General features: G+C 38.5%; 1 protein-coding gene and 1 long non-coding RNA gene across 2 annotated transcripts; one reads left to right on the top strand and one right to left on the bottom strand.

Annotated features, from left to right (window-relative positions):
- Positions 1-614: 614 nt before the first annotated feature.
- Positions 615-2,082, bottom strand: LOC134800616 (uncharacterized). The gene is made up of 2 exons (XM_063773100.1): positions 1,743-2,082; positions 615-874 (listed from the first exon to the last, which is right to left on the bottom strand). Exons 1-2 carry the CDS (start codon positions 2,047-2,049, stop codon positions 615-617), a joined length of 567 nt encoding a protein of 188 aa, XP_063629170.1. The 5' UTR covers positions 2,050-2,082.
- Positions 2,083-7,783: 5,701 nt separating this feature from the next.
- Positions 7,784-8,891, top strand: LOC134800892 (uncharacterized). Its single transcript, XR_010145589.1, has 2 exons — positions 7,784-8,237; positions 8,632-8,891. It is a non-coding gene; the product is annotated as an uncharacterized LOC134800892 (long non-coding RNA).
- Positions 8,892-27,090: the final 18,199 nt, after the last annotated feature.

The following is a 27,090-nucleotide window of genomic DNA, read 5'->3' as shown; positions in this document are numbered from 1 at the left end:
TAAACTTGTATGTCGGTGTGCAATCTCGATGTGTTTTTGCGGTTTTCTTGTGCTAGAAGTATCTGTGTTGTGCAGTGCTAAAATCCAATTTTGTATGTCCTAGCGTGCCCTAGCGTGATTAAACTACTGTCGACATCTGATGCTGTAATTGTCTAAAATAATGTAAACAATTTAATGTGTTAATTGCTACGTTGAAAGTGTTGAGTGCGTGTGTATACTCTTTATTATTATTTTATATTAAGTTTATTGTGTCGAGTGATATTAATGCATTCACTGCCAGCGGCCTAGGAACAAACTTGTATGACGGTGGACGCACATATGAGTGGATCAACATGGCAGACGACAAAGGCGAATTCATCAAAGCAGCAAGAGAAATATATCAACTGGACGGAACCAGACGAAGAAGAACCATCACCTCGAATCGACGAGCAAACGGCACCTCAAGACGACATCGACCCTACTTGATACAAGATATCTCGAAGACCGAAGCGGAAACGACGCGCAGCAGTCACCAACGCTCTCCTTCGACGACATAACCTACCCCTCCTACATTCCAATATTGGCTTGAGGCTGCATAGCCGGCTGATTCTATCCCTCTCCCATCCCAGAGCGTGTCACTCCTCACAAATTTCGTCCCCTGGTATGCCGGTTAGACCGGAGCGGGCATGTCCCCGGCTGGGTGTGGCGCAGTCTTGTCTTGTCTTGCGAATGTTGAAGGCGTTTAGAGCGCCATAGTAAACAATATCTGAACAAACTGTACTTCCATTTCCACTTGAACTACTGACTTGTACATGAAGCAGGTACTCACACAACAGCGGCTGACCCTCATCGCTCGCCCCGCCTCCGGCCGCCATGTTTAACTGGAGCATGTCATCTAGAGCAACAACACTATATTAAACCCCATGCTCTGCGCAGTAACCGGGACTGAGTGATTTGTATTAGCACAGAATAAATAATATTACTAGGTACAGAAGGTTCACTCTCTAACAAAACGCGTCTATTACGACAGATATGACCGTAAGGTGGTGCAAGCGCGATCAAGCATCCGTTCCGTAGCGGTGCGTACTAGCTACTACTGCTAGACACCGAAATTGGTGTGGGCCGCATGTACTTGTAGTGACGCAACGAAATCGCGGAGTGAGCCACGCCGGGTAAATAGTTGATTAAGTCAAAGGAGATTTATAGTACACTTGTTATCTAGAAGTAATTAATTTTCCATTCACATTTTTTACTGTTCTAAATGATAACATTAAAATTTTTACAATAGGTTCTATGTTATTTTAATGTCAATGTAACTGCACTCGGTGATTTAATGTGAAGTTCTGCGACAAAGTACGACAAGTGCGACAATTCTTGTCTTGTTAGACTTTAGCCGCGCGTTTGATAGTATATTGATTGATACCCGTGCTACTTAAAAGGACGGCTCCGGATTTTCTGAGTCACTTTGTAGATGGTTCTATTCCTATTTCTCAGACAGAAACCCATTAGTTGAATGCCCAAACGACGAAGGTAAAATTGCTTGCTCATCACCCCGTATGCTCGACAGAGGACTTATCCAAGGGTCAATATTGGGTCCGACTGTATACAGTCTGTACACTGCGTGCCTTTTCGATTCGTACCACATGTATGCAGATGACACGCAGCTAATGAAGCATATACGCTCCACTAAAACTGACGTCTCACTCGCAATATCGCAAATTAAGTACTTAATCAAAAGGTAAAGGATTTTATCATATACAGACCTTGAGACCCTTTAGGATGGTGCCACTCCTCGGGGCCCAGCACCAGCTCGTCCTTGACCTCGTGGTCGGTATGCAACGGGTTCACTCCTCTCAGCACGCTGTCCTCGCACTCCCGCTCTTCCTTCACACACGCCTCTTCAGGCTCCGTCTTCACACACACCTCTCCCGGCTCCGTCTTCACACACACCTCTCCGGGCTCCGTCTTCACACACAACTCTCCGGGCTCTGTCTTCACACACACCTCTCCGGACTCCGTCTTCACAGACAGCGCCTCTGCCTCCTTAACGTGTGCTGTCTCAAGAGACATGTTGTGCACTATAGCTGTAGTTACTGGTCCTGATAACACCTGCAATGCATTAACAATCAACAAAACAAGAATGTTGATGTACAGTCAGATGCAGAGATAAATGCATACACTGTTTGTATGCAGGGGGGCAACTACAAGACATGTACAAGATGACTTGTGTTGACCAAAACAACAAATCAGGAAGGTCTATGATATATCTACTGTGATATACAGGGTGATAAATCCAAATGGGTCAGTATGGAGAAGTCAGAAACTATGAGAGATAGCAAATTAAAATCTGTTCTTAGGAACCATGGCGTCGAATTTAGATTAATAATAATGACATTCAAACTTTTTTTTAACTCTCGTACATAACCGGGAATCGAAACTGGTCAATATCCTTATGTAATCGCGTGTAGTATTTGTTTGTATAATTGATCCTGAAAGTATATGGACCAAATTTTGCTATGAAATCTTGTGTAAACATTAGACTGAAATGCCCACAATTTAAATAATTTGCAAAATCAGTCATTAATATGAATCGCTCATCATTATGAATCATTTATCCCATCAAAAACATTACATGTAAAAAGATGCAAGTCTCGAAATGCAATTCTTCTACTACAAAAAAGTTTTGAGATGTAATGTGAAACCAAGTCGGTTATTTTAGTCAGTGCCAGGGGGTGTTAAACCGTATCAATAAGATATCTTTATTTTTTAATACGTATAATGACTTGGCCATCGCACGGCTGCATAATGACACAAGGATCATCGTCAACTAATAAAAATAATTAAACGTAACGCTAGCGCGCTGCAGTTTGAGCATTATACATATTTACGATTACGGTTCGAGTAAAGCATTATGTGCGATTGCCAAGTCATTATATGTATTAAAAATTAAAGATATCTTATTGATACGGTTTAACACCCCCTGGCACTGACTAAAATAACCGACTTGGTTTCACATTACATCTCAAAACTTTTTTGTAGTAGAAGAATTGCATTGCGAGACTTGCATCTTTTTACATGTAATGTTTTTGATGGGATATCATCTCTTTTTGTAGGTAGTCCTTCTTTTCGGGTACCACTTCTTGTACGTCAGCTACCACTTTTATTAAAGCTCCTACCCATCCCGCACTATACCTATACAATACTCATGGCCATACCAAACTATACTTGTACTCATCATACAATACTCAATACCCAAGTACCCAATCCTACAACTCCCACACCATAGCCGCACTCATGTCTCATACCTATGCCATATTCATTCATATCCTTAAATACCATACTCATAGCCATACCATACCTACTCGTTCTATACACATATAATTGTAACGGTGCGTGTAACGAAACGTTACACTATTAACCTTCATACTAATTCTGGCACCATACAAATTCTAAATTCCCTTTTGAAATTCAAATCCTATTCCAAATTCCATTCAATGATTTTTATTTTCAGTTCAATCACATACTCTGATCGATGAACATCATTTTAATCTAGCAGACTGTACTTCCCAAGTTTTCTAAACACGACCGTTTAAGTGTGATTTTTATTAGTGAAACGTAAACGTAATTATTCATAAGTGCGTGCAGTTCAGTATAGTGCTCGTTTTGTGGCCCTGCACACCTTCCAGACATATATCTACATCATCACCAAGGCACATATTGTGCCTTTTTATTTAAATAATAAATACCCCTCATCGCTCTGGATCCTGCCTTTTCATTCCCATCATCCCCGTGAGGCTCCTCTACCTGCCCCCTCGCACTGGCGCCCAACGTGGGGCGCCACATTTTAATCTAACAGACTGTACTCCCCAAAATTCTAAAATAAACAATATACTGTTCCTCCTTAATTAGATTCTTATTTGGCTCAAACTTAGCTACTTTTCTCCTAAGCTCCTAACTTGTAAAATATTGTATATAATGTTATACATTTATAATTATATCTCATCCCCATTATACATTTCGGACTCATTACATTTCGTACATACCTACTTAGTACGAATTTATACGTTCATTTATACTATTAATATAACGTTATATTACGTTCATATAACGTTATTCAAATTTCTTTAAAACGTGACTGATTTGCAATATTTTTAGGTTTTCTATGGCTTGATAAGCTGAAAACTACTTATGTTTAAAATTTGAAGCTTGTGGGTATGTTAGAAGTACCTTAGAATTATGATGATCGTGAGTGAGTGAGTGTCGAAACTAAGGAACTTTGACGTACAATAATTCTTAAACTACAAGTTCAAATTGAATGTTATTGAGAATATATCTAAAGCATGTTAAGCCCTATATGTCACTAAAAATTCAGGGTTCTAGCTTTAGCCAGCACAAAATTACAGGACGTCGAAAATCGCCTGAATCGCTTCGGGAAAAGGATGGTACGGCCGTGCGTCTTTGTTTTGCTCGACTTGGCGGGGGCACTGCCGTGCCCCCAGATCTGAATAGACCACTTATGCATATCTTATCTGCATCGATATTATGCATTACAAATTGCGTTTATTTATAATCAGAACGCATTGGTTCAGCGGGCGTGCCAATTTGTTTAAAATTTGAAAATGGAACACTTAATAACTTTTTGTTTTCTTGGTACTACACGCGATTACATAAAGAACTAGACGGGCCCGCAGCTCCGCTCGCGTAAATGAAATAAAGAGTTCGTCTTATGTTTAGTTAAATATCTACCGACATTATTATGTATTCAACCCTGCCATGGTTAAAAACTGTGATAGGGATTTCTTATTTGTAGCCGTTATTTGGATAACTCAATTAGCAAATTTGTCAAAAAATGATGTGATTTGATAAAAGGCAAGATTGTATTTTTGTACGTATTTATTTAAAACTTGTTTCAAGATAAAATTATTATTTGTTCTTATAAGCCTAGTTGCAAAAACGTTCATTAGATTAATTTTCGCCTTAAGACGAATATGGACGACCACCGCCCTTAAATCGCCTTTTCATACAAACATAGGTAGTCTAGTCCTCTCGGTCTTGCGATAGCTCTCGCCAGTCGCCATGGCCGAGGTTGAGCAGGTCTTGTTTCAGCGGTACCTAGGACGTCCACTCGGGCGTCTCCCATTTTGTTGTCCCAAGTACCTGCGCTCTCTTCACGGCACGATCTTCTCCCATTCTCTCTAAGTGTCCGAGCCACCACTGAATTTAGCCGCTTTTGTCTCTCAATATTTCGCCACTATATCGGACCACATCCTTATTTCTATGGCAACAAAATTATATTACGATATTTGGCTGACTGCTGACTGTACATTTGCTTATTTTTATCAGGTCGCTCAATAATATCTGAACATGCACTTTAATCTACCTACATAACTTACTCTCAACTTTGTATTTTTGGCCCATCTCAGCATTCTTAGCCCGTTCCCCGGATGGCATGTTTGCCGAAGCCGTGAAAGTCAATTTGAATAATATAACTCAAAAATAAATTTAAAACAACAAAATACAAATTGAATTTACTTTGATTGATAAGAATGATAAGTCATATATGACATAAATCACTCGTATGGGCTCTATAGACTAAGGTTGAGGTTGACAGCACTTTTTATTTTACTTCGTGTAAAAAATCTCAGAATTACCTGTATACCAACATGACAAACATAATTTAGTTTACTTTAACTTACGGATTATTTGGTCTAATCTGTAGCACCGCCAAACGAAAGCAACCGAGAGTTGCCGAGAAATGGCCGATGTCGTAAAATGAAGATTGTTATGAAAATTTCTTTTCCTTATTGTAAATTAAATACGCATCGGAAGCGATAGTTTTTATGCTCTAGTTCTATTCCCATATGTAGATAATTTATTTGAACAGGTTTTTCTTATCATACGTGTGTCGTATTCGAGAAACGTGTCAAAAACTTTTTTAGAAATTTGTAAGGCGCCATCTCGCTTCTTCCCTCGTTTTTTATCCCGTTCTGGTTTTTCAATTTTATATATATGATATTGACCAGGTTCGATTCCCGGTTATGTATGAGAGATTAAAAAAAAGTTTGAATGTTATTATTATTAAATCTAAAATCGAAGCCATGGTTCCTAAGAACATATTTCGCTATTTCTTATAGTTTCTGATTTCTCCATACTGGCCCATTTGGATTGATCAACCTGTATATACTGGGAGCCCCACAAGGAACCCAAAAGATTTAACTGAAGTAAAAAAAGGCAAATAACATGACATATCAATTTAAAAATATCAAAATATGTCAATAACTCTTTGGTAAGTATCTACATGAAAAAAAATATTTTTTGGAAAATCAGATATCTAAAATGAATAAATAAGTTTCTATGAGATAGTGAGTTTGTCATTAAGTAGTTTAACCTTTTGAACGCCAAACGGCGCATCCATTTGCCGTGCCACTGACGCCGCTGGGGTAAAATTTAGTTTTGTGAATAAATAATGCCAACCTAAAAGTGGGGTGTTTTTCAGTAGATTTTCATCAAAAAAACCGGCCACTCGCACACAACTCGCAAACGAAGGGTTCCGTACCATTATCTATAAAAACGGTCACCCATCCAAGTACTGACCCCGCCCAACGTTGCTTAACTTTGGTCAAAAATCACGTTTGTTGTATGGGAGCCCCACTTAAATCTTTATTTTATTCTGTTTTTAGTATTTCTTGTTATAGCGGCAACAGAAATATACATCATCTGTGAAAAATTTCAACTGTCTAGCTATCACGGTTCGTGAAATACAGCCTGGTGACAGACGGACGGACGGAAGGACAGCGGAGTCTTAGTAATAGGGTCCCCATTTACCCTTTGGGTACGGAATCCTAAAAACGATCTACGTCAAATGCCATCTTTGGCGTCGTTGTCACGATTTTGCGTTGACTTCAATTGCTGTCTGTGGCGTTCAAAAGGTTAAATGTAAAAAAAAACATTACCAAAAACAAATATTTTATTTATTCAAATTGTACTTCGGGTAGTGTTTTGACTGTCACGCAACGCAAGTCCTTCAGATTCTTCATGTCATGAGCATGTTGTCATTTAAAAAGACAAGAATGTTTAATTCATACAAAACAATAACATTTATTTCAAACCAGGTACCGTTACCGGTATAACTAAAAATCAAAATATCTCATAGCTTTCACATTATTTCTTGGATATTATAGAATAGTATTGATCAGAATAATGATTGATCAGATTAGCTAAATTAAGTGCAAATATATACATAAACAACCGAGATGCCGAAATTGATACCGGTTAATTTGTATGAAAAATATACTGGTATTCGGTCCCTGTTTCAAACCTGAAATACTATGCACCATCCTGTCCCACAAAACTGTGTCACAACTGTCTAGAACATTATTCTTTAATCATCTGATCTGACAGGGTGGATGTGCACAGTGCTTTAAAGATAACCAGAAGGGTTTCTAAGACAACATTAAGAAATAAGTCGGCGTAAACACGGAGAAATAGGCGCGTTATGAAGTACAGTACAGCACAGTATTATTGATTCTGTAATCACAGTCGGGTCTCAGCGACGCAACGTCTGTTTATTCTTAGGTAGTTGGAAAAAGTCATTTATGTTCAGAATAAACAGATATACATAACAAATACAGTTAACAGTATGTAATACACACCTATCTGTGTATGCTTTATCTTCGATCACAAGAGCACGACCAACGCACCAACAGGACTCGAAAACAAAGAACTTAATAATACATTAACAAATTAACAACAAATCTAACCTCAATCATTTTGTTTGACATTGACATTTTCTAAAAACTTTTTTTTTTTTCATAATTATGGCCTGGATGCGAGTCCTTTAAGCCAAGTCTTTATTTTACTTTTGTTCGAACACTTCATTTAAAGAGTTAAATGGCAGAGAATGCACTAGTAATTTTATTAAAACACACTTCACTTTAAATCTTCAACACTGTATTTTTGATATACTTGTATAATGGAACATAACTGTCAACGTTTTTAAGAATATCAGTGAGGCGGCGGGGGACATTATTATCAAACACTTCACTTAATTCACTTGCAAGGATGAGTCTTTCAAACGCAAACACTTGGCATTTAAATATAAGGTGTTCAACATCTGCAGTGAGGACATGTACCATCGGCTATAATCGAAAATCTGGCTAAGTGCGCTGGTGCACAGTTGTGACCAAACCTCAATCTATTGATGGTGGTAATAAAGCTACGACTTCCCATCTTTATCTTCTCATACCAAGGCTTTCCAGGTAAGTCGGTTTGAATACTAGCGTACCATCTTCCTTTTGTCTCTCTATCTTTGGTCCATAAATCTATCCACATCTTAGCGACAACAGTCTTAACAGAAGCTTGACAATCAGTTAGTGGAATTCTAGTACTACATCTTACATCTAATTCATTAATACCTAAATAAGCAGCTTTGTCTGCAACTTCATTCCCTGTTATACCAGTATGGGATGGAATCCACATAAAATTAATATTTACATTATTATTTTTCAATTGTAATAACATCTTTTTAATTTTGTACAAAATAAAATTATCTTTATAATGCAATTGATTATTCTGTAATCCATAAATTAAGCTAAGTGAATCAGTGAAAATAAAGAAATGTTTATATTCTGACACTCTTATTATAACTTTCAGGGCTTCAAATACAGCATATGCTTCAGCCGTAAATATGGAACATAAATCATGCAACCTAAAGCTTTGTACAAATTTAGTCTGAGGATCATACACAGCACTTCAAACATGAGACTCTGCTTTACTACCATCTGTGTATAATTTGTAAAAATTGGGAATTTGTGACAAGAAATGTAGAAAATCAGTATTATTATTGATAGATTTTGTGCATACTGTAATTTTTAAAAGTTTACTATTAAAGCTATCTTCATAACATGGCCAAATTTCATTTTTATATATATTACTAAACTCAGCTTCCACCTGTAAGAGTAATGCTGTTAACTTAGGAATTCTGGGATGACCCTTTATTCTTCTTATTATACTTTGATTATTTTTAGCATATATCTTAATTAAATATCTATAAGCTAACAACACCCATCTGACAGGTAAAGGCATTGTTTTAGTCTCTACTTCCATTGCTCTTATTGGGGTTGAATGTAACTGCCGCTGCTAGCATTGCCTTATTTTGAATTATTTGTAACTTATGTGTGTGATCAGTATTCATATGTACAAGAAAACTATAGTCAAAGAGACTTCTGACTAGGGTTTTGTACAGTAAGGACAGTACTTTAGGGTCTGCACCCCAAGATATACCGGCAAGACATCTCATAACATTTAAACCTTTAACAGAATTAGAAATTATGTGTTTAGCATGTAGGTCAAAATTTAAATGATTATCTATGACTACGCCTAGAAACTTATGAGAAGGGACTTCTCTAATAATCTCATTATTATATACAATATTTACATTTGTTGTGTCTTTGCTCAATATTAATAACTTGCTTTTGTCAGGATTAATATTTAAGTGTAAATAATTATTGTAATAAACATGAAGTTCATTTAGTGCATTATTAATGTGAGCAAATACACATCATCTACATCTAGATTAGAATTAATAGAATATATTACAAGATCATCTGCAAATTGCAGTATATTAACATTAGAACTATTTACAAATGAGTTTATCTCGCTAGTATACAAATTATACAGTAAAGGAGACAGCGTTGCTCCTTGCATTGTGCCTTTGAAAACTTGTTGTGGTCCATGTAATATGTTATTAAATTTTACATATAGCTCTCTATCATCTATTAAATATCCATTTGCATAATTTCCCAGGGATATTAATATTAGATAGAACTTTTACTAGTATTGTAGGATCAACATTGTCATGCTCCTTGTACATCTAAAAATATACAAACAGCATTTGACTTGTTATAGTTAGCTAATTTTAAATCCGATATAAGAGATATGAAGCTGTCAGAACTGTAGTAAAGATCGGGGCCTGTACAGTGGGACACGGCGTGTCCCACTGTACAGGCCCCGATCTTTACTACAGTTTATGGGCTCAGATTATTGGCGTAGACTTGAAAGCAGAAAGCTATAAGCGGTTGGCTGGAAAATAACTTGAAATTTGACACTAACATTCATTTACATAACCTTACTGCAACGTGCTTGGCATAACCTCAATCGTGTTTGTCGCCGCATAAAATGGAGAACGCTCTTGCTAACCCTTCGACTTCGAGCTTCAGCGGCGGAATACTAATTGAGAAATTGAATGGCCTTGGAAATTTCTCGTCATGGAAATTTATGTGCAAAAATGCTTTAATTTTGGAAGGACTTTGGCCATCTGTCACGGGTGATGACAACGATCCAGTTAAAATACAGCGTGCCTTAGCTAGAATATCTTTAAGCCTAAAACCCACACTCTTTCAATTACTGCATGGAATTAACACAGCAAAAGAAGCTTGGGAGAAGCTCAGTTCTGTCTTTGAAGATAAAGGCTTGTTCAGGCGTGTGAGCTTGCTTCGCCGGTTACATAGAATAGAATTGGGACAGTGCTCCAGCATGACAGCTTATATAGATACTGTATTTACATTGGTTTCCCAATTGGCAGACATTGGAAAAACGATTGAAGACGGGGAGATAGCGGAGATTCTCCTTGCAGGGCTCCCGCAGGATTACGATACTCTAGTTTCCGCCTTAGGAACTGCTTCAATCTCAAACTCTTTAACATCAGAAATAGTTCGAACCAGGCTACTACAAGAGGACTTCCGGCGAGTTAGCGCTGACATTAATGGAAATGGGAATAGCGCTTTTGCTGTCAGCAATTATAAAAAGAAGATTGTGTGCCACTATTGCCACAGACCAGGACACACTAAGTCAAAATGCTTCAAACTAAAAAGGCAAAATAAGAAGGAAAAGGAAGAAAAGACTCTCTACCTTCAAGAAGAGGTTTCTGCATTCATGGCTTCAGCGGAAGCGGCTTCAGTGGACTTTATTGTGGACAGTGGTACAACATCTCACATGGTTAATAATAATAATTTTTTGATAATTTAAAGGACTCTAAAATTAATATTAACTGTGCTGACAAGTCTTCAAAATTAGAGAGCTGTGGTATCGGAGATGTACATGTAAGACTTGAAAATTCTGATAGAGTTATTAAGAATGTAATGTATGTGCCTCATCTATCTCAAAATTTGCTGTCTGTAAGTAAGATGTGTGAAAAGGGTTTGGTAGTGGTGTTTAAAAGTGATGGCTGTTTTATTTATGATAAATGCACTTTAGAGGGCAAACCTGTTATGTCAGCTGATTTGTGTAAGGGTGTGTACCGGTTACGAGGTATTTGTGCAAAGGAGCAGTCGATGGCTACTCTGCATGAAGTGCAGGGATCACAGACTGCAAAGTTAGCTGTGTCAGATGCAAAGAAAGCATCTTTGTGGCATTCGCGTTTAGGACATCTTGGTTTGAATGGAATGCGTATGGTGAGAGAGAGTGCTGCACGTGGTGTCTCTTTTCAGATGAGCGATGACAGCATACAGCAGTGCGTCGCGTGTCTTAAGGGGAAGCCGGTGGCCAAGGCTTACCCTAAGGATGGAGCGAGGCGTGCAAGCAAGCTTCTCGAGCTGGTGCATTCAGACGTCTGCGGCCCGATGAGTGACGACAGCTGGGGTGGTGCGCGTTACCTCTTGACCCTTACTGATGACTACTCGAGAAAAACCTTTGGATACTTAATGAAAAGGAAATCTGAGGTAATGTCTTGTTTTGTTAATTTTAAAAATGTAGTTGAAAAGCAGACTGGTTTGCAGATTAAGTGTTTGCGCTCTGATAATGGTGGTGAGTATTGCAATGCAGCTTTTAAGGAGTTCTTAGCAAAGGAGGGCATACTTCACCAACTGACAGTACCTTACTGTGCTCCCCAGAATGGTGTATCTGAACGCCAGAATAGGGTGATTTTGGAGAAGGCAAGGTGCATGCTTTTACAGGCAGGTCTCTGCAATCGATTTTGGGGTGAGGCTGTTATGACAGCAATTTACCTCAAGAATCGCAGCCCTACTAGGGCGTTGGCAGGACAGTTGCCGGAGGAGGTCTGGTCCGGACACAGCGTTGATCTTGGACACCTTCGAGTGTTTGGTTGCATAGCATTTTCTTTGTTGCCGGAGCCTACTCGCACTAGTAAGTTGTCAGCTAAGTCAAAAATGTGTATTTTTGTTGGCTATTCAGAGACTACAAAGGGATACAGACTTATTGAGCCATCAAATCCCACTAAGGCTATTTTGTCAAGGAATGTAGACTTTTTAGAAAATAAGTTTTATAAGAATTTTAAAAATGAACAAAATAATAATAATGTTAATGATTACTTGATAATTCCTTCTGTGCAATATTATGATGAATTGAATGGAACTAATAATGAAATAAACATTGAACAATATTCAAATAATGATTTAGATTCTAGTCAATTAAATGAAAATTCTAGTCAAAACATAAATAAATTGTCTGATACAAATGATGATGCACAGAACAATCCTCATAATTTTTCGTATGAATTTACAGATGCTGAGTCTGGCAAAGAGAGCAACGGCGAGGAAGACTCCTCTGCTGAGCAGTGGTCACCCAATGCGGAGCTGCTTTCGGAGCCTATGCCCGCAGGAGACACTGCAGTTCAAGGGGAAGGCGCGACTAGTTCAGTGGAACCTGTAACTGTCAGCAGCCGCCCCGTTCGTGCCACTCGTGGTAAACCACCAACTAGGTATGGTGACTACGAAATGGGTATGTTTGCCAGCTCTATATTAGATGAACCTCAAACCTACGAAGAGGCGGTAGCATCATGTAACGCTCACGAATGGAAAAAGTCAATGGAAATTGAATATAATTCATTGATTGAGAACAATGTGTGGCAATTAGTAGATAGACCCACTGACGCAAATGTCATTAAGTGCAAGTGGGTTTATAAACTTAAACATGACACATCAGGTAATTTTGATAGATATAAAGCGCGCTTAGTTGCTCGCGGCTTTACACAAAAAGAAGGTATAGATTATATAGATACATTCTCTCCCGTAGTGCGTCATTCAACGATGCGTATTCTATTCTCATTGGCTCATGAATATGATATGTCCATAGAGCATATCGATGTCACCACGGCATTTCTGAATGGCGACCTGAATGAGAGGATCTATATGGAGCAACCAAAGGGTTTTGTGTCTGATGAACAAAAGGTTTGTTTATTGCGAAAGAGCATATATGGGCTAAAACAAGCCAGTCGCATGTGGAACCTGAAAGTGCATGATTTGCTCTCTAAAAATGGTTACATACAGAGCAAAAATGAACCTTGTGTTTACGTGCGAAAGTGTGATAGGGATCTTACCATCATAGCTCTCTATGTGGATGATTTTTACATTTTTTCTACATGTGATACAAAAGCATTATATAATTTGTTACAGCAAAATTTTAATGTAAAACATTTAGGTTCATTAACCAGCTGTTTGGAAATGCGAGTCACTAGAGATAAAAATGTATTAATATTAGATCAAAAGGAATATATTCGCAAATTGCTTAATAAATTTAATATGTTGCAACGTAAAACTGTTTCCACACCTTTAGTACCAAACTGTAAATTAAAATCAGACACGGAACCACTAGATGATGATGTTTACAAATACAGGCAATTGGTCGGCTGCCTTATGTATCTTTCAGTGTGTACAAGGCCTGATATTACATTCAGCTGTAGTCAGCTAAGTCAATTTTTATGTAACTTTGATAAAAGTCACTGGATGGCTGCAAAGCGTGTTCTAAGATACCTGGCAGGAACTATAGATGTAGGTCTATGTTTTTATAAAAGTAAGGGCTTAGATATAACAGCCTATACTGACGCTGACTGGGCTAACGACTTATGTGATAGAAAATCATACACAGGCTTTGTAGTAAAGTTAGGCATGAATTGTGTAAGCTGGGAATCTAGGAAGCAGCGTTGTGTGGCCTTAAGCAGTACAGAGGCTGAATACTTAGCCATTAGTGATGTAGCGAAAGAGTTGTGTTTTATTAAGAATTTCCTGTGTGAAATTATTGATAAACATTATGATCCAGTTATCTTTAATGATAATCAAAGCGCTCAAAAATTGTTGTTGGCAAAGGAGTATTCACATAAACGCACTAAGCATATCGATATTCGATATCATTTCGTAAAAGATCTGATTCTAAAGCATTGTATAACTGTAAAATATCTGCCTACAAACAACATGACAGCCGACATATTTACTAAACCATTATGTACAACTAAACATTACACGTTTATGAAAGGTTTAAATTTAAATGATAAGCATGAGTTATTGTAATATTTTATTGAAATGATAATGTTAATGGTTAGTTTTGCCTGCAAACAATATTTTAATTATTTTTATATTTGACATGTAAAATGTTTCTGTGAATATAAGAATAGATACATATTGTGTTAGAAATATGTATTGTAGAATTTTTTATGGCATGTAACTTCATATATATGTGTTAAAACATAGTTATTTTATGTATATGAATGTTGCTATTGTTGAGAATAAGGGGAAGTGTTGGAAATTATATTCTCAACTCTGGCAACACCGAATACTGTTCCGTTCTCTTTCCTTGACGGCTAACGTAATGGCTGCTGTGTTTTTGCTATCCTCGTATTTTAAATTCTAATTAATAGTTAAATAGTTATCGTGTGTCGTCTAACCTGCCTGACAAACATGAATGTATGGTATTCTGAGAAATACACAGCTTCATATGCAGAACCGTGAGTGTTTATTATTATTTCCACGCCAACTCCTTGCCGCCATTGACACGCCGTGTCCCACTGTACAGGCCCCGATCTTTACTACAAGAACAGCTTCTACCTCGTCGAAAGCCGTTTTGAAATGGAGGCAATATGTTGTTTGCCTCGACATACCAATCAAGTCTAGTCTTTATCATATTCTCAAAAACCTTACCAATACGTGATGATAGAGAAATTGGTCTATAAGAATTGGCCTCACTAGGAGGTTTGTCTGGTTTTAAAATAGGTATTACACATTGTGTTTTCCAAGATTGAGGTATTTTCCCATGTACCCAAAGTAAATTCATAATTCTTAGCAAAACTTTTTGACCATTAACATGCAGCTTCTTTAAAAGCAGGTATGGTATATCATCTAAGCCTGGGGTAGTATTTTTCCTAGATTGCAGACTTACAACGAATTCCTCCCAAGTAAAAGGTTCAATAAGGTACCTACTTAGACTCAGTATTATCATTGTTACTTTCAAATAAACTTACTATAGAGCTAGAATCGTTACTATAACCTTGGGTTAGTTTAGTTATATATGGTTCTATAAATTCATCATTTTTAATTATCTGCTTAGATTTTAATCCCTTAAAACGTTTAATATTATTCCATATTAACCCAATAGGTGTACATCGATTTAAAGAAGCACAAAAACTACGCCAACTACTAGTTCTCTCCTCTGCTATTGTGCGTTTTTTAAGACCAACAAGTTTCTTGTACGTAATATGGTTTTCTAAAGATGGATTCGCCCTGTAATATTTTAATGCCTCATAGGCTTTAATGACACTATCCTCACATTTTTTATTCCACCAAGGAACCGACGGTCTGCTAATAAAGTTTGTATTTTTAGTAAGTTTTGGGATACATTGTATTTTTAATAGGTGGAGTTCAGAACTAAATTTGTCATATAATTGTATAGGATCATTCTCATTTAAAGGAAAATTCGAGAATACCTCTTCTGAAAGCTCGTTATATTTATTCCAGTCTGTTTTAGTATATATAAATTTAGTTATTGGATCACTTATTTGATATTTTTCAAGAGAGGTCAATATACTGACTATAGTAGGGTAGTGATAGCTGCCCATAGGGTCATCGTGGACTTGCCACTCGCACAGAGGTGCCACACTTGCACTGCACAAGCTAACATCGATCGCTGAAGTATTTCGATTGGGGTAAGTAACTGTAGTTGGGTTTCCGTCATTTAAGATACATAAGTCTAAGTCACTTATAATATCGAACAGGGTGTTACCTCGAGATTGGTTAGTAGCGCAACCAAACGCTGTATGATGTGCATTGAAGTCTCCTGATATTATTATAGGTGTTGGTAATTTTTCAATTATATTTTTAAGTCTATTTAGTCTTATGTGTGGACGATTTGGAGGACAGCACACACATAAAACTGATAAAGGCCCGCGTTCAGTCACAATTGAGACTGCTACATTTTGAATACTTTCATAAAAGTTAGTCTGTATAAAAGTATGTTTATATATATTTTTAACAAGTATAACAACTCCGCCATGTCCATTTTTACCATATTTGCAGTAAATATTATAATTAGGTATTCTAAAAGCAGTAGTTGGTTTTAACCAGGTTTCATTAAGAAGACAAACATCAATATTATTTAGTTTTAAAAAGTTAATTAGCAACGATTTTTTATTTGAAATAGATTGAATATTGAATTGAGCAATACGAATGTGTGTAGGATCCATTATGTTTTTAATAAGCATATCTTTAATATAACTATTAGTGATTGGTTTGGAATCGGTTTTGTTGGCTAATTCTATGAGAGTGTTAACCAGTGCATTCATTAAATCTGTATTCTGTAACAATTCTTTTTTGATGTCAAATTTCGGGGTTTCTGCTGGTGTCGAAGGAACAGTTTTTTGCGATTGTGTTTTTGGTGTTTTTTCAGGTCTTACAGTTTTGTTTTTGTCAAGTATCGCCGGAAACTCGACTTTTCTCGTTTCAGCCTTAGAAGCATATGTGATGTTTGTCTTCTTTTCCATTATTTTTTTAAGTTTTACAGGACAAGCTTTTGAAATTGCCAAGTGAGGTCCGCTACAATTGGCACAACATAACTCATTCGGTTTGTCACACTCCTTATATATAGAAGTGGTCGCCCGAGCAAATGGAGCAACGCTGTTTTCCGTTACATACTTTAGCTGCATGATTAAATTTGAAACACTGCAGTAGTGGAGGCACATATTCAAAGATTCTGTACGAGAATAAATCGTATTGTACATTGTCCGGTAGTATATGCGACAAGAACGTAATGCTCACTGTCTGTAAGGGAACACGATCCTGTCCGACTTTTTTGGTGAAGCGGCGAACCTCTATGATCTCATAAATAGAGCTCCACTTTGTGTATAAATGCTTGTTAGAGATATTGACTGGCACAAATCTGATTATCCCAGTTTTTTCGATTTGGTTCGCCGGTATGTACGCCTTCATGTTATTTTGGGTCAAAAATGCAGTGTTGTTTAGAAAATTGTTTGCATTAATATATTGCCTGAAAACGACTGCAATTCTGTTAGCGTTTACGCGCTGCATAGCCGTTACACCTTTTATGCCATTTGTGAATATGTGGTTGAGAAATATTGGACTTTTATTTCCCAATCTGTCCTTTGCGTCCACATGCTCTACAAAAACTTTAAATTCTAGTTTTCCCGAGTTCTCAGGGTATAGTATTTTTCTCAAAAATGGACGGCAAAGTCGACTTTGCCGTTTAAAAAATAGGTTGCGAAGCGCGTAGTTTATGGTCAGTCAAAAATTAAAAAGTTAAAAACATTGCAGTCTTGATTTTGGGACTGCAATGTTGCATACAAATTCCATTATTTGTCGAGTTCCAAACTTTTTAAAAGTTGAAATGGCCATATCAAATGAAGGCACAGGCCCATTAAACAGCCAAACAGATGATTAGTACCGCGACTATTTAGCTGTCTCAAATAGGTTGGCGTATTTTCGGCAGAAAAATACACTTCTATTTTTTTATTAAAAAAATAAAAAGGCGGCAAAGCTAATTTTTTCAATTGTTTCTACTTTTTTCTGTGAAAATATATACGTAAGAAAGTTGCTTTTGTAAAATATTTGTATGATATTTATATTTCTTGCACCATTTTTGAGAAAAGCACTATATATGACTCGGCTGGAAGGCTACTTGCTGGCTTCGGATTCAATTAAACGGACTCCCAAGGTCGTCCGTTTAAAACGAATCCTCAGCCTGCAAGTAGCTACTTCCGAGCCTCGACAATAATGTACTATTGTAGTCCGGTTTAAAGTACGGTAAATAAGCACTATTAGATTGCTCACCCCCGCCGCCATCGTCCGTGCCGCCTTGGCCGTCGGTTTTGGAACTTTTGGAGCGCTTGAGGGTGGGCGGGTGTTCCCCGCCCCCCTCGTTACCTAACATTGTTTAGACACTAACTATAACTATTTACAACTTTTACATTAAATACATACAATTTAAGTTAGTTTAAAGTACTTTAAACTAATAAATCACAATTTTAAAAGTTGGAGCGAAAATTTTCTGACTACTTTTTTCAAGTTCCCGCCAAAGAATCCTTTCTAGCTACAGATAAGAAAAGGATGCGCGTACCCATAGATATAATATTCCTAAAGAAGGACAGCCAGCCGTATTCGAACAATGAGATACGTCCATGAAGTTATATTTTATGCCCCATGAGCACGAGAGCTTAAAAAGCGTCGCGTTAAAATCCGACGTCGTCGCTTTTTTACCGGTTCCAATATTTGTCTGTTCATATGAACGCTTAAAATATCATTCTGCCTGCCTTTTGAACGTGTAGTAATAAAAACACGGTTCATTTTTAAGTAGACTATTTCCGTATTCCGGTAAAGATTTAACATAGAGGAAATGTCGAGACTCGATTTCTAGAATTAACAATTCGGGATCACTCTCCCACAAATAGTTGGACAAACCGATTTGTTAGTCAGTAAGAACCAGGAAAACTATACTCATCCTTTTCTTTTGGGTGCTAGTACGAGTGTAAGACAAAGACAGTATGATTCTCTCTGTATATGTTTGAAATGAGACAGTCCTTTGGCAAACTATATGTAGTTTATTTATAAAGGCGTGTCCAGACATGGACAATTTTTCGCCAATCTGATTAAATTGTCCGGTCAAATCAGGCCGTGCGGACGCAAACGCCAATTGGGCTCGCCGAATTCAACCGCCGATAATGACCGATATTACCGATAAAATGAGGTGCGAACGCAAGAATACCAATTTGTGACGTCAGTTTAGTTCTGGGGCATTTTTTCAATTTAGAGGGTCTAATATCACCATAAATCTAAAATTGGTGATCACATTGGATATTGATGCCAATTTCATTTCTGACCAAATCGGTCGAATTGATCATCCCGTCTGGATACCCCTTTACGAATGGCGCGCTGATAAATTATAACAGAAGCGGACCGATATTGGTTTATAATGTTGACCGTTTGTGAATTATTTGCTGAACATTAGGTGCAGCCCGATTTTCATTTATTGCCAGCAAAATATTTGTCTGCTGTCCAAATGATTTAATGGCAATTTTTTTTCGCAGATCAGTTTTAAAAACGGCTGATCATTAAATTACTTCCCATTATTTATTATGTGGTACTGCGACGCACTCACACCTATATACTCATAAAATTCGCACACAGCGCCAGTGCTATACTCATTGCAATACCAATTGGCGACTGAGGTCATAATGCTATCTCCTTTAACCTTGTTAAGATCGACCAAGAGTGAAAGAGATGGCATTATGACCTGACTCGCCAGTTGGTAATAGTGCGGCTACTATAGTGTTGAAGGGCCAATCTGGTTTGTGGATGCTGAATATGAACTCCAACGTAGTTACTATGAGTTTAATCATAAAAAATATACAAATGACTGAATGGAATAGATGGCGCTGTACGGCGCCATATTATTCTGTGTTCATTTTATCAAACGTCAACTTATGAGAAACAGAATGACCGCATAATACCGCCGTATAGCGCCATCTACACCAGCTGTCAAATCCAAAGCCTTACACTTGACACATATATTATACAATCATTGAATCTTTGATGAAAGGGATGTTACATAATGCCGGCTACATACGTAACGATAAATCGTAGCGATTAAACTGTGCAGTCCGAACCGCAGTTTTATCTACCGTGTGTATGACAAATCGTTGTAGTTTAATCGCTAACTTTTTGTTTATGTCTTTATATCTTCCTGAGAACTAGAAGCAGTTATTTTTAATACAAGCTTTTATTTAACTTGCCCTGTTAGTATGTATGAAGGTATGTTCGTTTAGTTAGTGTGGGTCAAATCATGGAAGCTACATTTGACCCACTTCCCGATTTCCGATTGAGCTGCATTTTTGCATACGTGTGTAGAAGTTTAAGGAGTTGGCAGGGGACTGGACGAGTTGGAGATTGCTCCACCGACAAGAGCACAGCTCTTAAATATAAAGAAGAAGATGTAAATTGAATGACAATGCAATACTATCCATAGGAACTCTGTAATAAAACAACGCACACTAATTGTATTTAGGGTTGTTAGTGTGTCGATGAGATGTGTGTTGCAAGTAGAAAGAAAAATACAGTCAGCGATAAAAGCTTGTAACAAAAATGAAATTACGCCTAAAACTTTTAATTTAAACTCTTCCTTACTCTCCGAAAGTTCAAAATAGATTGTGAAACATGTACAACGATTTGCAAAATTGCATGGACACATGAATGGAATTCGTTCATATATTTTATATCACGATCACTACTTACATTTGAAAGGCTTTTGCCTAGCATGTATTGTCTGGTGTGTTTTTAAATTTGATTTCCGACTGCATTTGTAATCACAGTGACTACACTGAAACGGCTTCTCGCCAGTATGTGTCATTTCGTGATGTCGTAAGCTTGAACTCTGATTGCACTTGTAGTCGCAATAACTACATTTGTACGGCTTTTCACCGGTGTGTATTCTTATGTGACGTTGTAAGGCTAATTTTTGAGTGGATTTGTAATCACAGTGGCTACACTGAAAAGGCTTCTCGCCAGTATGTGTCCTTTCGTGTATACGTAAGATTGACCTATCTCTGCACTTGTAGTCGCAATGACTACATTTGCACGGCTTTTCACCAGTGTGTATTCTTTGGTGTATTAGCAAGTGTCCTTTCTGCCTGCACCTGTAGTCGCAATCGCTACATTTGAATGGCTTGGCGCCAGTATGTATCATCAGGTGATCTCGTAAGCTTGATGTACGACTGAATTTATTATCACAATAGCTGCACGTAAAACGTTTCTCGCCAGTATGTGATGTTTCGTGTCTTCGTAACTTAGAAGTAGCACTGCACTTGTAGTCGCAATGACTACATTCGTAAAGCTGTTTTTCAGCGAGCATTCTCTGGTGCCTCCCTTCGTGCGTCTTCTGGTGACGTCGCAGGTTTGATTCAACACTGCACTTGAAATCACAGTCGCTACACTCAAAAGCTTCTCCAGCAATGTGTATTGTTTGGTGTTTATGTAAATCACTTTTACACGAACTCGTGTAACTACAGTGACTACAATTGAAATTATTATCCAAAGAATGACTCTTTACATGAGTCTCTAAAGTTTTCTTGGAACTTGTCGTATACTCACATTCAGCACGCATGAAATTTGAAACACCATGTTCGCTTTTCTCGTGTTCTATCACAAGCAATTCGGTTTGAAACGTTGAGCTACAAAAATCACAAACAAACGATTTTGATCCGGTCGACAAGTGTGTGTTTTCTATGTGTTTTCTTAAAATAGTCTTGTTTCTGAAATGCTTGCCACAGTCTTCGCAGTAGTATGGTTTGCCTCTACTGTGAACTGTCGCGTCGTCGCGGAGGCGCTCGAGCACCACGGAACAAGCCATCGCGAGCTGTTCCCTGGCGCGGGCGGCGCTGCCCAACGAACACACTGAAACACAAATTAATAAAATAATTTAATACGCGTAATAGACTAATACGCGTATAATTAATTTAACAACAATTTAGACTCTGTCCAGGATTGTCATAAAAAACAATGGTCGGAGGTGGTGGTGGTCGAGAGGATATGACGTCCGACTTTCAATCCGAAGGTCGCGGGTTCAAATCCTCGCTCGTACCCATACATTTTAGGAACTTATGTACAGAATGTTAGTTCATATTCCGTACATCCTTATAAAATCGGCATACATCAGCGAAGAAATTCATAGGTGTACTTAAGTGAAGTCTCTAACCCGCAGTGGGCCAACGTGGGGACTATAGCCCAAGCTCTCACGCGCACGAGAGGAGGCCTGTGCCGTAGTATCGTGGTGTCGCAGTACTCACCCGACACGCAGTCCTCGTCACTCGCCGCGTCCGACACCTCCGACTTGACTGCTCGCACCTCCACTACAACAACAACTCTACTTCATGCTATGTCTTATAAAACGGTACAGTTGTATTTAAAATGAAATAGCATTAAATACTCGCATTTGCGATTGTGGATTTACGCAATAGGTTTTCCCAATAAGACCTACATTTCCCTATGGGTTGGAAGGTCAGATGGCAATCGTTTTCGTAATAACTAGTGCCTAAGCCAATTCTTGGGCTTAGTCGTTAAGCGGAGGCCAGATTGAGTATCCACTTTTCGATACAGCTAGTATGGCGACGTGGGTATTTTAGTTGGGACTCATACTGTACAGTGGATCTTAAGTTACGAAAAGTCCTATCACAATCTACATCCGTATATTGTGATAGGACTTTTCGTAGGCTATTCAGCCTAAACTGGAGTATTGATCTACAACAATTAAGAGATTTAGATACACATAAATATTACAAATTCACAGAAGAACCTTTATTTCGAAGATTATTTAATTTATTTATAATTATAACATCCAGATTGATATATCCCGGTATATTGGTAGATTGGTTCACCGATTGGGAATCCTTCCCAATGCTACAGTTTGTGTATTCTCTAATAATTAGTCACCGTTGCTATTCAAGTTGGTACTTACGCGACATCTCATCGCTTGTCTCATCTTCGTTCGATTCTGGCTTGATTATGAGCTCTTCATCTGAAACAAACATACTATTTGTGGCTTGTGTCGACGACTCAGGCATCTCGAATCCATGCTCCGGTCCGGGTCGTGCCTAGTGCACCAGATCTCATAGTTCAGTGTGGCAACGCTGCCAGTGTCGTGGGGGAGATTGGCTAGCAGTTGTGGGCCTTGTTACTCCACTAAATATCAAATATTTTGTCATATAAAGCAGTAGTACCACGATCTCGACTATCGCGTGGTCCGGTCTGGGAACGAAATCATAAAATACCCGATAGTCGGGTTTTCGGCACTGAATGTGTTAAACTCTCGCGTTTTGTACACATATTTAATTACACAAACGGGTCTACCGCAACTCAGCTGAAACGTTGGAATTTAAGGTAAAATTAATGAAAGTATATCGCGGTAGACCCGTTTGTGTAATTAAATATACATTTAATCAGTGATTGAGATGGATCAAGCAGTTAATAGTGGGACAGTATCATGACATTTGAATTTGTTTACAGCTCACGAGAGAAATCTGATATTACCATGAGTAATAATATCTTCGACACCTATAAGACAATTTATCGACGCGAATATTGAAGGCATTTAGAGCGCCATAGTAAACAATATCTGAACAAACAGAGTCTGATTTCCAGCCAAAATCTATGAATAAGCAAAATTTTTATTTCGCGTATTCGGGGTTGGTCCCATAGTAAAAGTTGCTCAGTATAATCCGAAACTCTCCCTGGTAACGGGAATGCAGTTGTTTTTAAGCCACTCTGGATATGAAGCAGGTACTCACGCAACAGCGGGTCACCCTCGTCGCTCGCCCCGTCTCCGGCCGCCATGATTAACCGGAGCATGTCATCTAGAGAAACAACACTATATTAAACCCCATGTTCTGCGCAGTAACCGGGACTGAGTGTTTTATTTTTTATTTTTACAGTATAAATAATAGTACCTACTAGGTATAGACGGCTCACTCTCTAACAAAGCGCGTCTATAACGACAGATATGACCGCAAGGTGGCGCATGCGCGAGCAAGCGTCCGTTCCGTAGCGGTGCGCGTCAACTACTACTGCTAGACACCGAAATTGGTGTGGGCCGCATGTACTTGTAGCGACGCGACGAAATCGCGGAGTGAGCCACGCCAACCCACCCCAACTATTACCAGTTGATTAAGTCACAGGAGATTTATAGTACACTTGTTATCTAGAAGTAATTAATTTTCCTCTCACATTTTTTACTGTTCATATACAAATGATAACATTAAATTTTTTTAAGTTTGTATGTTATCCCAATGCCCATATCATCATCATCTCAGCCATAAGACGTCCACTGCTGAACATAGGCCTCCCCCTTTGGGGGGTGTATGCCATAATCGCCATGCTTGGCAGGCGGGTTGGCGATCGCAGTCGAGTACGCCGAATTTGAGGGACGCTGCTGCCCGTCCACCGGTGGTCTTGGACGTAGTTTAAGGACATACCCGGGTCCCATAGATTTTAAGTAACTTCACTGGGTTATTTCATGTGAAGTTAGCCGGCTGCTGCCTTCAACCAGTCATTAAAACTAATTTCTCATGCAACATCTCTTAGACAATAATATGTCTGATGTGTCTTCTAATACTTAACAAGTATCTGAAGATTATTAGAAGCTTATTAAAAAATAATAATGACTATTTCTATCAGTAGAGTATACAGACCTGATACAGGCTCTCTGGTCCCACCTCCATCCTGCAGCTCAGGATTCCCTGGATCAACTGCGGAGTCGTCCTCTAGAGCAAACACAACATAGATTACATTATCTTCCTGTTATAGTTACGCTCACACAGCAATTGTTAAGAACTCTAAGAACAAATTGAATTACTTTGTATGAAAATAATTAAATTTATGTTATATCAAGTACACTAGTACGATAGTGTTTAGGTTATTTTTTCCTTTGTACAGTCAGCAGCAGAAGTTGCTAAGCGGGTGAGGCGTCCAAAATTAACTTGACACACTAAAGTGTGTTAAGCTTGATGGTCGCACCATACACACACCAGCTAAGGGTTGGTCCCCCCCCCCAGCATGGTGTTATTGAACTTCTTTAAAATTATAAACCTAATTAAGATAATTTTGAACACCTGGCCTGCTTAGCAACTTCTGTTGCTGACTGTATGTGACTGTACAAAATGAAGAAACTTCACTAATTGTTTATGGGTTGTCCTTCTCTACCTTTGACGCGATTCGCTCCCAGCAGCAGCGCCTGCAGCTCCACCTGGCTGCGCTGCACTTGCAGCTTGAAGTCGCTCGCATCTCGCAGGCGGCCCACGCACGCCGAGCAGATGCCGCACGAGCCCGAGCCGCCTACCACCAGCTGCAAGTTCAGTAATTGAAACTAAAACCTCTACATTTTCACAATTGTTGGTTTATGTAGATTAGGCTTGAGTCGGTCCTGAACTAAGAACTATTAAGAATGAAATCCCATCAAGGACCGAAAGGAACTAAATCTTTTTGCGCGCTCTTAATCGGTCTTTAGGTCCTTTAGTTCAGCAGGAATCGAGAGTGCTTGACTGAGTGAAATGTAAAATAGACGGAACGAAACGGTTGTCAATGTCGCTGGCACGAGTGTGAATGAGATGAAAGAACGACGTGACACTCCTAAGCCCGTAAAATATGAAGGAAAATCAAATATATTTCGACATATTTCACATTATTAAATTATGTTAAGGTGTTTTAATGTTTAATACCGACACATCGTATCGTACAAGTTGAATTGTATTCAGTAGGCTTGTGTCGGTCATGAACTAAGAACTGTTAAGAATGAAATCCCATCAAGGACCGAAAGGAACTAAATCTTTTTGTACACTCTTAATCGGTCTTTAGGTCCTTTAGTTCAGTGGGATTGGTGAGCGCTTGACATGAGTGAAACAGAAAATAGACTGAACGAAATGGTTCACAATGACGCTGGCACGAGTGCGAATGAGATAAAAGAGTGACAAACAGTCCTAAACCTGAAAAGTATGAAGAAAAATCAAATTTTTTTTCTGTATTTTTTATATTATTTTATTATGTCTAGCTTGTTTAATCGTCATATAGTATCGTACAACTTGAATCGTAATTCAGTTGCCAAAGATTTAGGAAAAAACTACTGTAAAATCAATTCATACATTCCCAGCTCTCAAAGACCGAACTGAACTAAAGGAACTAAAAGACTGAACTAGTTCGTTTGACCGATTGACCGAGAGCGGAGCGCTCTCTGTAGTGACCGAGCAGGCACAAGCCTAGTATTCAGTTACCAAAGATTGGAAAGAAACCAATGAAAAATCTACTCCTATTCATTCCCGGCTCTCAACGACCGAACTGAACTAAAGGAACTAAAAGACCGAACTAGTTCGTTTGACCGATTGACCGAGAGCGGAGCGCTCTCTGTAGTGACCCAGCAGGCACAAGCCTAATGTAGATGATTCAATAACTAGATTGTCTTTTACTTACCTGTATATCGAAGCTCTCTTTGATCATGTCGGCATATATCTCCGGTTTGCCGAGATGTGTGTACGGCGTCGTCAGGTCCTTGTCCGGAGCACACCGCAGGCAGCAGCGACACGCGTGCGTCACGTCCATCACGGCAACCGTGCGGTGCGCAAGAATGACAAATACCACAACAATACGAGTGTACAGTGCTAATATTATATTAGAGATATAGCAGATAATTATAGAAGAACAGATAATTAATAAGAAAAAACAGCGTATGAGCCGTGTATGAGCGTCATATCAAAGAGAATATAATCACTACGTATATGAGCGACTCCCATGACACTAACAGTTGACATTTGACAGTAACAGATATCGGTGACTAAGCCCGCATTCGCACGACAGCTTTTTCAACGCGCGTTAAAAAGCGCTTGAATCTGTCCAAGCTCTAAATTCGACTTAACGACCAAGGGTTAAAGTCGAAAATCCAACAACGCTTGATAAAAAGCGCCACCGCTATCGTGTGAATACATACATGGTTATCCATTTGTGTCATTCAAACGCTTTTTTAACGCGCGTTGAAAAAGCTGCCGTGCGAACGGGGCCTAGAAAAAGTAGTAGTCTAAAAGCTGTAACAGACGGACGTACCGGACCGCGAATTTAATCCGAAGCCTTTTGATCGTGTGGTATACAGATTAATAAATAGTTAAAGGCTAGCCCGGACGGAATGATCAAATCGACCGATTTGATCAGGGTAATTAGCCAACGTGCAATCGTTAACACTACATAGCGAATGAAACGGAACTGTTACTGTATGATAGAGAGAAGAATAATAAATATAGAGAGATGACCAGGAGACGCTACAGAGCGTTAACATTTGGCACGTTAGCTA

The sequence above is a fragment of the Cydia splendana genome, chromosome 20 (genome assembly GCF_910591565.1).
Source record: "Cydia splendana chromosome 20, ilCydSple1.2, whole genome shotgun sequence".
NCBI lineage: Eukaryota > Metazoa > Arthropoda > Insecta > Lepidoptera > Tortricidae > Cydia > Cydia splendana.
This window is presented reverse-complemented; position numbering and strand designations above follow the sequence as displayed.

Bases quoted from the DNA above. Each gene is read 5' to 3' on its own strand.
- LOC134800616 (XM_063773100.1), bottom strand. From the start codon at position 2,049: ATGTCTCTTGAGACAGCACACGTTAAGGAGGCAGAGGCGCTGTCTGTG. The intron at 875-1,742 runs GTCTGTATATGA...TTGTTGCTCTAG, and splicing joins CCATCCTAAAGGGTCTCAAG to ATGACATGCTCCAGTTAAAC.